The 14,193-nt window shown below is 43.2% G+C and overlaps 11 protein-coding genes across 11 annotated transcripts; 5 read left to right on the forward strand and 6 right to left on the reverse strand.

Moving 5' to 3' along the window:
* Positions 1-29: 29 nt before the first annotated feature.
* KL911_000886 (uncharacterized protein) lies at positions 30-808 on the forward strand (the record flags this gene model as incomplete). The annotated part of the gene is made up of 2 exons (XM_043201189.1): positions 30-117; positions 183-808. 2 exons carry the CDS (start codon positions 30-32, stop codon positions 806-808), a joined length of 714 nt encoding a protein of 237 aa, XP_043056450.1.
* Positions 809-820: 12 nt separating this feature from the next.
* KL911_000887 (uncharacterized protein) lies at positions 821-1,459 on the reverse strand (the record flags this gene model as incomplete). Its single annotated transcript, XM_043201190.1, has 1 exon — positions 821-1,459. The coding sequence occupies one exon, from the start codon at positions 1,457-1,459 to the stop codon at positions 821-823; it is 639 nt and encodes a 212-aa protein (XP_043056451.1).
* Positions 1,460-1,550: 91 nt separating this feature from the next.
* On the reverse strand, positions 1,551-2,402 carry KL911_000888 (uncharacterized protein; the record flags this gene model as incomplete). Its single annotated transcript, XM_043201191.1, has 1 exon — positions 1,551-2,402. One exon carries the CDS (start codon positions 2,400-2,402, stop codon positions 1,551-1,553), a length of 852 nt encoding a protein of 283 aa, XP_043056452.1.
* A 100-nt stretch (positions 2,403-2,502) lies between these two features.
* On the forward strand, positions 2,503-3,275 carry KL911_000889 (uncharacterized protein; the record flags this gene model as incomplete). The annotated part of the gene is made up of 2 exons (XM_043201192.1): positions 2,503-2,514; positions 2,805-3,275. The coding sequence occupies 2 exons, from the start codon at positions 2,503-2,505 to the stop codon at positions 3,273-3,275; spliced, it is 483 nt and encodes a 160-aa protein (XP_043056453.1).
* Positions 3,276-3,364: 89 nt separating this feature from the next.
* On the reverse strand, positions 3,365-4,306 carry KL911_000890 (uncharacterized protein; the record flags this gene model as incomplete). The annotated part of the gene is made up of 1 exon (XM_043201194.1): positions 3,365-4,306. One exon carries the CDS (start codon positions 4,304-4,306, stop codon positions 3,365-3,367), a length of 942 nt encoding a protein of 313 aa, XP_043056454.1.
* Positions 4,307-4,405: 99 nt separating this feature from the next.
* KL911_000891 (uncharacterized protein) lies at positions 4,406-5,161 on the forward strand (the record flags this gene model as incomplete). The annotated part of the gene is made up of 1 exon (XM_043201195.1): positions 4,406-5,161. The coding sequence occupies one exon, from the start codon at positions 4,406-4,408 to the stop codon at positions 5,159-5,161; it is 756 nt and encodes a 251-aa protein (XP_043056455.1).
* Positions 5,162-5,195: 34 nt separating this feature from the next.
* Positions 5,196-5,906, reverse strand: KL911_000892 (uncharacterized protein; the record flags this gene model as incomplete). The annotated part of the gene is made up of 1 exon (XM_043201196.1): positions 5,196-5,906. One exon carries the CDS (start codon positions 5,904-5,906, stop codon positions 5,196-5,198), a length of 711 nt encoding a protein of 236 aa, XP_043056456.1.
* Positions 5,907-5,976: 70 nt separating this feature from the next.
* Positions 5,977-6,626, forward strand: KL911_000893 (uncharacterized protein; the record flags this gene model as incomplete). The annotated part of the gene is made up of 2 exons (XM_043201197.1): positions 5,977-6,253; positions 6,439-6,626. 2 exons carry the CDS (start codon positions 5,977-5,979, stop codon positions 6,624-6,626), a joined length of 465 nt encoding a protein of 154 aa, XP_043056457.1.
* Positions 6,627-6,724: 98 nt separating this feature from the next.
* On the forward strand, positions 6,725-8,452 carry KL911_000894 (uncharacterized protein; the record flags this gene model as incomplete). Its single annotated transcript, XM_043201198.1, has 1 exon — positions 6,725-8,452. The coding sequence occupies one exon, from the start codon at positions 6,725-6,727 to the stop codon at positions 8,450-8,452; it is 1,728 nt and encodes a 575-aa protein (XP_043056458.1).
* A 1,463-nt stretch (positions 8,453-9,915) lies between these two features.
* Positions 9,916-10,896, reverse strand: KL911_000895 (uncharacterized protein; the record flags this gene model as incomplete). Its single annotated transcript, XM_043201199.1, has 1 exon — positions 9,916-10,896. One exon carries the CDS (start codon positions 10,894-10,896, stop codon positions 9,916-9,918), a length of 981 nt encoding a protein of 326 aa, XP_043056459.1.
* Positions 10,897-11,099: 203 nt separating this feature from the next.
* Positions 11,100-14,174, reverse strand: KL911_000896 (uncharacterized protein; the record flags this gene model as incomplete). Its single annotated transcript, XM_043201200.1, has 1 exon — positions 11,100-14,174. The coding sequence occupies one exon, from the start codon at positions 14,172-14,174 to the stop codon at positions 11,100-11,102; it is 3,075 nt and encodes a 1,024-aa protein (XP_043056460.1).
* Positions 14,175-14,193: the final 19 nt, after the last annotated feature.

The raw sequence follows: 14,193 nt of genomic DNA on the forward strand, positions 1-14,193 counted from the left end.
GGCAAAAGATCTTGAATACATAGGACAGAATGATGGCACAGCCTGCGACTTTGGCATCTGAGTATTCGAATGAGATTCCTCTCCAACCAATAGAGCACAGATTCAACCCATATACTGGTAAGTATAGTCCACCAATGGCTTTCCCTATTCTAACGTTATAGATAATGGTGGTACCGTCTTAGGAATTGCAGGAGAGGATTTTGCTGTCCTAGCTGGCGACACTAGAAGTACGTCTGGTTACAGCATAAATACGCGTTATGAGCCAAAAGTCTTCGATGTTGGTAACAATCTCCTGTTGACAGCCAATGGATTTGCAGCAGATTCTGCCCAACTCATAAAGGTCTTTAAGAACCAACTGGAATGGTACCATTTTGACCACAACAAGCCAATGAGCACGCAGAGCGCAGCGAGATTCATACAACATCTTCTTTACGGAAAACGGTTTTTTCCATACTACGTTCACACGATTTTGGGGGGACTGGATGAAGAGGGCAAAGGTGCTATTTACTCGTTCGACCCAGTTGGTTCCTACGAAAGAGAACAATGTCGTGCGGGGGGAGCAGCTGCTTCCTTGATTATGCCATTCCTGGACAACCAAGTCAATTTCAAAAACCAGATGGACCCTGCAAGTGATGGCAAAAAACGGAAACCACTACGTTTCCTTTCACTAGAAGAAGTCATACAGTTGGTGAGGGATGCTTTCAGTTCGGCCACCGAAAGACATATACAGGTTGGTGATGGGTTGGAAATTTTGATTGTGACTAAAGATGGGGTGAGGACTGAGTATTATCCGCTGAAGAGAGATTGATGGTAAATAAATTTATTGAGGTAGATTGAAACCGATATTCTTGATAACCTTTTGGTAGTAGACATAGAAAAAGTCTGAGTACACTAATGTTTGAATGATACCTGTTGTCAGTGCTAGTTTGTCCAAGTGTCCTTCGGCGAAGTATCTGTAGAACCAATTTGGGATATACAATGCTCTGTAAAGACCCAGTGCAAAAATGTAATGGATCGTAAGCAGTTCTGCTTCTCCGCTCTTCTGGAGCATAAACAATTGTGGTAGAATGCAAACAGATTCGAGCCAAAGACTAAAGCTCCACAAGACCTCGGTGATGGTCAATTTGTGGTTGAAGATTAGACCAAGCACAAAAGATGGCACGATTAAGTATTGAATCTTGAAATCATCACTGTATTCTCCGATGTTTTTGGTAAACTTTTTGAGTAAGAAAATGGTGTATATAGATGAGGAAATGAAGAATACCTTCATAAGAGTATTGTACAGCGACACGTAACTGTAAAATAGATCCAAGTATCTGGTCACAAATACCAAAGCATACAAGATGTTTGTCTTCAATGAAATGCCTTTAGCGGACTTCCTCGTCCAAATGGTGTGCAAGAGAATAAAGATAGAAGCCAAATGGCTCAGATCCCCGGCAATTCGGAAGATATTCAGCATCTTTTTATGCTTCTTCTTTAACACGCAAGTAAATTTTGTTTTCCTAATCACAAATATACAATCTATAGGTCGCCTCCTTGCACCAGAGAATTCAAAGATCGCGATACTGGACATTCACTTCGGCGTCCTCGGTATCTTCCTCGATCTCGGGAGACTCCGAACTGTCCACCAGCGGAAACTCTCTCTGTCCTGCATCCGACCCCATCAGTATCTCAACGATTTCCTCTGGACCCACGTCGTGATCCAATTTGAATGGTTTTCTATTGTCTTCACGATTTTTAGGGAAGTAGAAAAGAGTAGGGTACTTTGCAACCTTGAATTGCGCCAGCAAAGCATTGTTTTCGGCTTTGGAAACGTCTACCGCTCTGAACAGTGTCCCATCTTTCACCTCATTTTTGTAATACTGGGCTAACTTCTCATAAAAAGAATTATGGGCATTATCCCAACGTTCTGCCCACGGAGCATAAAAAACGAGCAAAACGTCATTCTGTAACTTCTCGAACACTTCCTGGTCGATATTCTCCGGCGTGACTTCGACAACGGTCTTTGGTGGGTATATTGGATGAATACCAGTTGCATCTTCGAGATACTCAACCATTTTTGTGGTCGTCCGGATACCTGTGTAGGCTCCAATATCGTCTCCGTGGGAGGAGAAGAGTTTGAGTGTAGGATATCCAAAAAGTTGGTACTTGTCACGAATCCTCTTGTTCGTACGGCCATTCATTTTGAAGATTTGGAGATTGGTACCCTCGTACAAATCCACCAGTGGCTCAAAATGCGGTTCCAGATCCTGACAATGCTTACATCCTGGAGCGTAAAAGTAAACAAACGAGTATTTACCCGGCTGGCCAAAAACTAGGCTTTCAAAATTCGAGTCGTCAACCTCAACAAGCGAGGCGAGTGCCACAGCACACAACAGCAATCCATGTAACAACGATCTCATGGAAAATGATCACACTTATCCCAATGCGGGATATTTCGGACTTGAGGAGCACAGCCTGAAAAATATTACTAAGTGGAACTTGGACTGAGCAAATATTACGATGAGCAAATATGTTTATTCAACCGTTTAAAAGGCCCAGAAATCTCATATATATATGCGATCTAATTGAGAAGATGTGTTGATAAGATCAACTGTACGAGACACTGCTTTTTGAATTTTGAGAGTTTGTAATGCCTTGCGCAACTTACCTTTCCTCCGTTTCTTATGTCAGCGGGGGGTAGTGCGAGATCAGTAATTGCCACCAATTACGATAGCTCTAGAATATTTAAAACTCCGAACAAACTCAGCTTCTTAATCTTCTATCGAAAATGGTCAAAGCTGGTAAGTAGAAAGTAGATCGAGCCAATTGCTAACGTTGCAGTTGCTGTCGTGAGAGGAGACTCTACTGTTAAGGGAATTGTTACTTTCGAGCAGGCTTCCGAGTCTGAACCAACCACCGTTTCGTGGGAAATCACAGGTAACGATCCAAATGCTCTGAGAGGCTTCCACATCCATCAATTCGGTGATAACACCAACGGTTGCACTTCTGCTGGACCACACTTCAACCCATTCGGCAAAAACCACGGTGCACCAGAAGACTCCGAGAGACACGTCGGTGACCTTGGTAACATTACCACCGATGCCAACGGGGTTGCTAAGGGTGCTAAGCAGGACAGTCTAATCAAACTGTTTGGTGAAAACTCCATTTTGGGAAGAACTGTCGTTGTTCACTCTGGTACCGATGACTTGGGTAAGGGTGGCCACCCAGACTCTTTGAAGACTGGTAATGCCGGTGGCAGACCAGCCTGTGGTGTCATTGGCTTCTCTTCCTAAGTATCTTCTATGGAATGGTTTTTCCCCAGGTTTTGTATAGTTGATCAACTCAACTCCCATTAAATTCTCGCCATTGTAGTCTATTTACATTATTCGCTTTCCCAAAACATCAAGCCAGCTCCAGGTCCAGAGCTATGTCTACTAAAGTAGTCAAAGTCAATGGACACTGCGTTGGCTAGCAAAACTGCCTTTTGATCAAGCGTCATTCCTTTCTCAGAGACGGGGTAGTATAAATCTTCCAGCCCCTGAAAGCTCAGCGGATCCATTCGGATCACATAGATGCCTGTGTCCGTGAACAATTCTCTTGCAAATCCAACAAAGTTCCTCGAAACAGCGCCCAATATCGTTCCATTCTCTGCCCTGACGGGGAATTCCCAGGATAAGAAGCCGGAGTCAATGGCTCCAAACTGGTCGAAGGTGTCTTCCCCACTCGCTTTGAATAAGTTATATCTTCGTCTCCACAAATGCCAACTTTGAACTGACTCTCCGATCAACGCCCCATCCGGGTATTGGGGATCTATCACATTTGGAAGAAATGCCTTGATGTGAGAATTGATGAAACTGAACGGTCTTTTGATAGTCATCAAAACGTTCCCGTAGTTATCTAGTACGTCCACAGTGAAGGGGCGATGAAGCCTGTATATTTGCCTCATAATGGCTTTCGTGAATCCAAAGTCGCGCTCCAAAAGCCAACCTAACTGATTGCCCATAGAATCCATCAGAACGTATCTATTAGCCTGCTCAAATCCCAAGAACAAGTTCATGTACTCAATTTGCCGCTGTATGACCAAGGTCGGTTGAGACAATATCGCAGCCAGCGGGTCCGAGTGACTGATGATTCCTCCAGGATTAGACGTATGCATGAAGCTGGTGTAAGACGAGGATCGCGAGTAATCGTCTGTTCCATATCGGCCAGTCGTCTTTTTCATCCCATACCGACTGCTGTACCACCTCCTGTTCCAAACACTGGAGCAATTGTTTCTCGACTGCCTAGCTGCTATCTTAACTGACCGTATCAGCGGAGACCACATGTGATTTTGCCTTTAATTATATTGAACTTTTTACTTGTCCCGCACTACCTTTTAAAAGGCTCCAAAATTTTTCAAAACTTCCTCATCGCCAACTTCCAGATGCGTTTGTCTAGAGTGTTTTCGAGGGGAATTCACTTAGTGCCCAGGCTCAGAAACCATCAGCAGTGGTCGCAAGAAGGCATCAAGGGTTTGATGTCCCCAAAACAGTACAAAATGAGCTGGACAGACTACCAGAAGTTTCTGACCACCAATCTCACTTTCAAAACCATTGGAACCGAGCACGAGACAAGAACGCCGCTGGCTATCACTCTAGCCACCGCCAAAAAGCCTGAACTAGGCCCACTGTTCCACTACGCCTCGCAATCTCACAACAACCACTTGTTCTTCGAACAACTGCAGGACTCCTCTACCGATCCACCTGCGCTCAAATCTCGCCTCGACAGATATATCAGCACAGCATTTGGCTCACTAGAAAATCTCAGAAATGATTTTCTGTACGCCGCCGATACACTGACCGGAAATGGATGGGTCTTTCTTGTGGAGACACAGGAAAAAACCGTTAAAATCATTTCTTGCAACAACGATGGCACCCCATACTTGTACAGCAGAAACCAATCGTCTGACCTTAATGGTGCCGTCAGCATTGAGGACTTCGAAAAGCTAGTTTCCAACAAAGATAGATTGAGCAGGAAAATCAAAGACTATACCGTCCCGCTATTGGTTTGCAATGTATGGGAGCACGCCTACATTGAGGATTATGGAGTCAACGGTAAAGCTGATTACTTAGAAAACTTCTGGAACTGTATCGACTGGGAGGTCGTTAACAATAGACTCTTTGTTAACATAGGTCTCTAATGTACATAGACATTAATCATATTTGGATCATGATCTATTCTTCGAGCTTGTAATCATCGTAATCACCACAGAATAGCAGTGTCTCGCGTAAATATGTATCATTGTACACATCAGATTTGGAAAGTGATGATATGAGACTGATATTGAAACTGCTTAGGGCAAGATTCTTTTTGATCAGATGGGCGCATCTTTCTTTCAAACGCTCCAGTTCTGGAATATGCTCTTCCTCCCTGATTTTGTTTTGAAAAGAGAGGTTTTTATTTTCCTCCACAAGATGTAGATATTTTTGCACCAATTCACGAAGCCCTCCAAGGCTCTTGTTCACGTTCTCAATTGACCCATCCAGGAAACTATGAATACTATCGGTCTTGTTCAATTCATCCATGAAAGACTTGTTCGACCTGTCGCACTCTTTAGCTAGTCTGGCTATATTGGAATCGTTATCCGTGTGAATAGCACGCAGTATGGGATATGTTATCATATGCTGTTCAATTATGCGAAGTCGTATATTCAGCATTTTCTCCAGAAATGAGTTTACCGTCTCCTCTGAATCCTTGTGGAGTATTTCCGCGTGCAGAAGCGCCAGTTGAAGATCTGGCATTTTCTGCAACGCTTCATCAAACTCTTTATCAATCGTCTGCGGAAGCTCTTCCAATTTGGCCTTCTTCGTTGCAACTAGTAGCTGGTCTACTACAGATACTAGCTGTCTGTAAACTTGAGAGTGCTCGTCTTCTAGCGAAGCCATGACGCGTTGTTCGATAAATAAATTATTTCATTACAATTGATTCTTTCTTTTTCTATTTGGCAAATTCCTCATGTCGTTCAAGTTCCCTTCGATATATGACTTTCCTCCGTTTTTCACTAAACAGGTACATAGTCAAACGTTGGAAACACAAAAATCTCACTGGATTCAACTGATACTAGATTACTGCCGATACAACAAGATCTGGATATTATCGTTGAACGGGGAGTCAGGGGACTCAGCGCTGGACCACGTCGATCCTGAGGACGAAGATGATGATGATGACGACTACGCAGAAGTGACTAAGCAGTCTCTTTTTACGAATAACAAGATCGACAGAAGCTTAAAGAGTGAGTTTATCCTGGAGATTTACAACGATATGATTTCCAAAGAGAAAGCCGAATGGGTGAATCCAAAAAATCACAAACACGGAATCATTGTATATTGGCACACCTTGGAGGAGTGGGCAAACATAATATTCGAATGGGTAAGTGCGTTCCTGTTCGGTTTACTAACTTTCAGATTGACATTACAGGGCAGAGCAACACTGTGCTGACATTGTACGAATTACGAAAAGGTGACTTGGCGAAAACACAAGAATTCTATGGAATCAATCCAGCGGTCCTAATAAAGGTTTTGAATGTATTAGTCAAGACGGATAGAGCGCAGATCATGAAAGACGATAATGGCAAGATAGCCGGGGTCAAATTTAGCGATAAGTAAAGTCGAAAGACGCACCGTGTCGCGTCGAAGAGAAAAAAATCTTCTAAAAATTTTTTGGTTTCATCTGATAGTCTTACTTCTGACTACACAGGATTATCATGAAGTACGTCGTTGTTTCTGGTGGAGTTATCTCGGGTATTGGAAAAGGGGTTCTAGCATCATCAACTGGTATGCTGTTGAAAACTCTTGGTTTAAGAGTCACCTCTATCAAAATTGACCCATACCTCAACATCGACGCAGGAACTATGTCTCCTTTAGAGCACGGGGAATGCTTTGTTTTGGATGATGGTGGAGAAGTGGATCTTGACTTGGGAAACTACGAAAGATATCTGGGTATTTCACTCACTAAAGATCACAATATTACTACCGGCAAGATCTACTCTACTGTTATCCAGAAGGAAAGAAAAGGTGACTACTTGGGCAAAACTGTTCAAGTTGTTCCTCATATCACTAACGCCATTCAGGAATGGATTGAGCGTGTTGCCAGAATTCCTGTTGATCCATCTGGGATGGAGCCAGATGTCTGTATCATTGAATTGGGCGGAACTGTTGGTGATATAGAATCAGCTCCCTTCGTCGAAGCCCTGAGACAATTCCAGTTTAGAGTTGGACATGAAAACTTTGCGTTGATTCACGTGTCGCTCGTTCCAGTGATTCATGGCGAACAAAAGACCAAGCCCACGCAAGCTGCAGTCAAAGATCTGAGGTCTCTTGGCCTCTCTCCAGATATGATTGGTTGCAGGTGTTCTTCCAAATTGGAAAAGCCGACGATCGACAAGATAGCGATGTTCTGTCATGTTGGTGCTGAGCAGGTTCTTGCTATTCACGATGTGAAATCTACTTATCATGTTCCGCTCATTCTAAAAGAACAAAAGATGATTAGCTACTTGACCAAGAGATTAGAACTTCACGAAATGCACATTCCTCCCCTGATGGTTGCTAAAGGTGAGGAACTATACAAAAACTGGGTTGAGCTGACAACACAGCATGATAGATCCTACGAAAAAGTCACCATTGCCATTGTTGGGAAGTACACTAATTTACATGACTCGTATTTATCTGTGATCAAATCGCTCGAACACAGTGCAATGAGATGTTCCAAAAAATTGGAAATTGTCTGGGTAGAGTCGGCAAATTTGGAACCCGAAACCGAATTATTGAACAAGGCCGACTTCCATTCTGCATGGCAGCTGGTTTGTAAAGCTGACGGTATTTTGGTTCCAGGTGGTTTTGGTTCCAGAGGTGTCGAGGGAATGATTGCTGCTGCAAAATGGGCTAGAGAGAACAATATACCATATCTGGGTGTTTGTCTTGGACTGCAGGTGGCTGTTATTGAGTTCATCAGAAATGTCTTGCATGTTGAAGGTGCAACCAGTGCTGAACTTGTTCCGGAGGTCACTGATGAACAAGCAGCTGTTGTCTATATGCCTGAAATTGACAAGGAGAATATGGGAGGTACCATGAGATTGGGCCTGAGACCAACCTGCTTCGTTCCTGCTACTGAGTCTTCTATTATCAAAAGGCTATACGGTGGTGCAGAATCTGTGCTGGAAAGACATAGGCACAGATACGAAATCAATCCAGCCATGGTTGAGGCCATTGAAAAACACGGAATGAGGTTTGTTGGCAAAGATGAAAGAGCAGAGAGAATGGAGATCCTGGAGCTCGATAATCATCCATTTTTCGTTGCTACTCAGTACCATCCCGAGTACATCTCCAAGGTTTTGGATCCATCCCGTCCATTTTTGGGATTGGTTGCTGCCGCTTCTGGCATGTTGGATGACATTTTGAAACAAGATCTGAGAAAGGCTGCTAACGATTTTTGAAGGGTGCTCGCAAATGATTTTTGTCTAATGTGTACGTAACAGCTATTCGTGGAGCAGGTGCATGTATCTTCCTAATATTAATAGAATACATCGGGCAAGAGCCCACATCGCTAAACTTCCCACTGAATGGTGCGCCCAGCTAAAGCTATTAGCATTGAGACAATAATTGCTAGAGTAAGGCCCTTCGAGATATGGAAGCGAGACAGTAAGTTCTTTTGGTCTGCTGGGATGAGAAGAGTTGCAAACATATACAACTAATATTTATTGTACATCGCTACTGTGCACCAATGATCCGTGAATGGGCAATGTGCTTTAAATCGTCTTTGGCGAAACAAGCAAACTACAAGCTAGCTTATAGAAAACTTCTTAATTTCTAAAACGCTGTCTCTCGTATGCTGGGGCATTCTAGGTTTCTGAGAAGAGAAAGAGCGAGCCGGAAATATCGTGAAAAGTAGCTTAATTCGATGACTTCTGTCCCGATAAGGCTTGATTAAATTAACAGTTAAATGTAAAAAGGTCCCATTGCGTTGATCCTAGTAATTTTTCTCCCTTTTCATGACAAGAGCAAGGGAGAGGCCTCCAGTGACGGCTTCAAATTCCGCATACCGTCTTAATATATAGCATGGTCATGAGCTGTTGCGTATGAGACAAGATTCAGCAGCAAATTCTGATGATCGCTGAAAATTGAAAGCTGAGACTTTAAGGTTCCACCCACAAGTCGAGCCTTAAAGAAAGCTTGAGAAAGCCACAGTACACAGCAGTTTCTAATGCTGGACAAAATATACATTTATTCAAACGCTCTTGCACAATAATTATGATCACCCGCGTATATATTTCTTAACCTCTGGTTTTGGAGCCTGTGGCCAAAAACTAATGTTGAACAACAGTAAAGACAAACGTGGGTCACGAGCAATCATTAATGTAGATATCATCAATGTTGGCATCCAACTATGGTTGTGCTATTTATTATTCGAAGAAATTGGTTTCAGGCTATCATATTTATGATAAGGAATCAAAGATGTTCCTTAAATAAGCGGTCAGTCACTGCAAGGTATTTGCTTGAAATATGTCATCTTCAAACCACTATGCATGTCCAAGCTTTCTCCATATTGCAAGCTTCCCCTGGGTCATTCATCAAGGAAACTATTATAGATCATTTCTGAAGACTCAAGTCTCTGCTTTACTGTACAAAATCTTTCCTATAATTTACCTTGAGAGCAGTTCGACGCTTCACTTCATAGATGCACCTTTGAGGCTCGTTGTGATGGTTCATGATGCGATCAGCTCTTTCATTAACGTATAGTCATGAATACAATCGATGGAAAACCATTCATCTGAAGAAATCTATAGCGATTAGGGATGTTTGAGTTGGAGCATGGATGAGAGTCTTCAACAAGAACTAATCTACCTTGCTTGGTCACACAGAGTTTGCCGTATATTATTACTTTAGAATTGTCTCAGACTTAGTCTCTGGCAGAAGCCTTGAGAACCGCCCATAGGAAACCGCTGCAAAACACCGGAATGGTGAAGTTGTCATCCCAATTGAATATAGTCAGAGCTTCGCTGACTGCTGCAACCAATCCGCACAAAAATGAAAGGGCATGCAGGCTCAGATAGCTCTTTGAGGGCTCCCACGCGAACTCGGAATAATAGTTGACCTCAGGGTATGCCGGCACAAAATAGCCGTAGAACAAATACGACGATGCGACACCTGTAACGAACGCTGCAATTGATCCGGCAAGGGATTTTGTCTGGGTGATCTTAGGTGTCAAGTGACCGTACAGACGACCAAACGTAGACGCAGCAGTGTCTGACCAACTAAGAAGTAGAACTGCCATGACAGCAATATCCTTCTTTTGCGTTTGGAAAACTAGACACAATCCAAGTAGATACCACAAGGTGCCATTGTAAGTATTAACCTCTTTATCTCTCATCAAAAAACCAACCGCATTGCAGTATAGTTGATTGAACTTATGTGATCTAAACCGCAAAAGATCCAGCGATAACACTGACAAAAATCCGGTCACTAGCGGTTTGATCAACATTGGAGTCTGGACATTGATAGTATATAAATATAGTGTAATGAATCCAATGGACACATGGAATAATTTGCGCGGCACCTCGTGTTTGTGTATGAGGTTCTTGAAGCGTTTGTGGGTTTGCAAAAGTATGTCTGCGGTGCTTTGGTACTGGGTATCCTGCCTAGGATAGAACTGTTTGAGCGGTTTCTTATCCATGTTGTCAAACTCCGAGGATATGGAAGAAAGATCTCCCGGATTGGTATCGCTTACTTCAGACTCTAGTTCCGTCTCACCTTCTTCATTATCAAAAGTTTCCGAAGCTCCGTTTGATGTGTAATCGGGGTCGTCGTCTTCATTATAAGAACCATCTAACTGATCCACAATCACGGAAGGCACGGCTCCCTCATCCGCCGAATTAACCATTATGAATAAAATATGCCTTCGATTGCTGTCGATATCGTCCAATGGCAAATGTTGAGTCGCCTGTAATTTGGGACTCGGTGGATATACTGCAGCTATACGTTCCGAATCTTTATAGAATACTTTACAATTTTTGCGTGAATGAAAACATAAATTACTTGGCGACACGTAATTAAGAAATGGCAGCGATCTCGATAACAAGTCCATCACAGTTCGAGAGTTTCCTCAGAAACTCTACCGTACAAGTCTGCCACAAGTCCTAAAAGAACATCTAACTCATTGGTAATTGAATTTGTGACCAGGTTGTACGTATAGAGTAGGACAAAATCTTCGTCTGACAGCACTTGTTTTTCTGAGGTACTTCGTTTGCGGATCTCGCTCAATTTAGCGAGCATCCGCTCTTTTGAATGTTCGGTGGAGGCAGGCTTGTTTGCGAGTGGAAACCCTAACTTCATAGCAGAAGCTAGCATGTAGAAAATAAGGAATACACGATTCTCAAGTTCCGACATCTCGCCTGCTAAACTTTGAAGCACTGAGTGCTCGTTGGGGGTAAGCTTTTTATTGATCTCGATTATGGAGTTCAGGTTCTCAAAAGCGTCGATTATCCGAGAAGTTGAAATGAGCAATTTCTCGTAAATCCCTATGGGGAATGGTCCTTTGAGTCTAATCTCCATCGGGGCCTGTTTGAGTAAAGTCTCTAACTCGGCCATGATCATATGAATAGTCTTCCTGTCCCGTATACCAATAAGTCTGTATTCATTGTGTTCGTCAACCTCGTAAGCCAGTGGCCCACTGTGCCAAATGATGCCCATTCGCAACCACAAGATGGAGAGCCCTCTGCGAATCCTGCTCCGTGCAGAATTAGGGAACAGAGACATTGTTACGATCAAAGCCCAGATCACTCCAAAGGAAACGCCCAGAAAACGGTGAATAGCAATTTCAAATATGATCGGGTTGTCTCCTCCCTCATCGTCATAGTCAGGCACCTTATCTATCACCTTATTGGCCATTGTCCACGAATACAACACGGTTAAATTGTAGGTGAGAAGAATGAATCTACCGAATGCATTATTTGCTTCCCAGTTGATGATAATGTGGAAGCAGCCGATAGAAAATAGGAATCCCACAACTGCCATTAGTAGGGCATTGGGGTATAATAAAACCCAAACACAATATGCGGTGAAAGCCCCTAAAAATGTTCCCAGAAACCTCCATTTGATCGTCATCGTGGTGCCTCCAACAGACTTATTCATTATAATGCAGAATGTCACCAGAGCCCACTCGCCTCGCCAGTCATCAAAGAAGTCCTTGGTCTTGTCAATGTATGCAAATATGGCTATGAACAGCGAGCCAATACCCACTCTCAGACCAAATTGGACATCCACACTTCTTAAGATTTTGACTACTCTCCAAACTCTATAATTCAGAGACATCTTGGCACTGTAATCCTCATTAGTTCCTTGAATTCGTAATATCATATCATTGATAGTACTGTTTCGAGGAGCAGTGGACGACAGAGAGAACGATCGCTTCCAAAACTTCAGAAACTCGAAGCTTTTTGTGTCATCGTAAGTGGACACGGCATTCAACTCCTTCAGAATTCGCAAGTACTCAGAAAGCTCCGAAGAGAACTCCAACAACAGGAAAGAGAAGTTTCCGCACGATGCAGCCACTTCCTCCTGATCAACTTTGGAGTCGAAGTCTGTCTCCGTTTTGAAGAGGTCTTGATCGTAAAGTTTTTTGAGGGCCTTTAAATGGTTCTCACTGTACAAATCCTTTGCCAAAGCCAGGCTTTTAGAATACTGTTCAACAGCGGGTTCTATCTCATTATCTGAATTGAAAGGAACACCGCTTAAGATTTGTCTGACAGTGTACGAGAAACTTTTGATAGATGGTCCAAGATGGTAGACAAATAAGTCAAATAGCTCTTTGGAGTCTATTGCAACAGCCTCGTCGTCAAAATCACTCTCATTAGATGTGTTGCCGTCAAATTGTCCTCCGTAATAGCTGTGCAAGGACGTGGCTTCTGTGTGAACACGGTTACTTGTTTCAAGAAGCTCGTATTTGAACTCGACAGACATCCTCATTCCAGCCATGGTCATCCAGAGCTTTCCACAAGACTCTACTAGGTCTTCGAGCAGGTGATACTCCTTTTCCTTTCCCTTCAAGTACAGTTCGAACTTGGCTTCTTCCAGGTACTTCTTCAGGTTTTTGAGGCTCGACTTGACTTTTTCGACAAGCTCGTTTGTCTCAGACGAATCTATGTGATCATACCCTAAAAAGGATCTTGACACCAATTTGAGAAGACGTGACTGCACATCTGCATTTTCGTTCAAATGTTGCTTCAACTTCGCCTCCGCAGACGTTGGCCACAGCAAGTAGCAAGTCAATGCAGAGACTATACATCCTGCTAAGACAATTCTGAAAATCGACCCAATTTTGGTCCACGGCACAACGCTACCGTCTTGACTACCTTCCTTGATGACGCACGAAATGATGACTATGGCGCTCAGCGAACAAGCGGTGTTAAATGTGGGTTTATTGACCCACTGTTTTGTCAATGATATCAGACCAAGAGCAGCACAGCTGAAAACAAGATCAATACCATAACCGAGTTCAGGGCTTTCCATGTTATATGATTTGGATGAAATGCTCATCAGTATCACCGAGATCGAAAACGCGAACGAGAGTGACAGGATCACGAAAATCAAAGACTGAATCATAGACCCCTTTGTTCTTGTGGGATGGAAATAAACGACAATTGTGCAAATCAAATGCTTCGAGTCGGCATTGCCTAATATACTGGAGAGGGTTGTCGAGTAGACAGCCCACGATGCAACAAAATAGGCCAAAGCTCCCTTGAGCACTCCTCTGCAAGTGTCAGAATAAATCACGCCTTTAAGTCTACCCTGAAACCCTTGGATCCTATCTTCTACGTTCCGTCTGTTATTTTCTATTTGGCTTTCCAGCTCTATCTCATCCTGTGTCTGGTCCCAAAATGAATACGATCGCTGTATCTTTTGTCCCGTATCAGCCATTATAATTGAACTTCGACGATGAATGTTGCCCCTCGAAAGTGATGAATTATGTCTCAACGACGGCCGCGTTTGGCCAGCCACTGCTCTATCCATTGGAAGAAAGGCTGCTGACTCTCCGAACGTGGGGTCCGAATACCCAATAGACATCTCCTCCAAGGAAAGTTGAATCTTATCGTGGCAAAATATTTTACACAGCCAGTAATCGTGTGACTCGGCCGTTTGTGATTTGTACTTATCTTGCATGTAGATGTGCATTCACTAT

This window comes from Ogataea haglerorum, assembly GCF_019207285.1.
Source record: "Ogataea haglerorum isolate 81-453-3 chromosome Unknown 81-453-3_NODE_2_length_903871_cov_94.662503, whole genome shotgun sequence".
NCBI lineage: Eukaryota > Fungi > Ascomycota > Pichiomycetes > Pichiales > Pichiaceae > Ogataea > Ogataea haglerorum.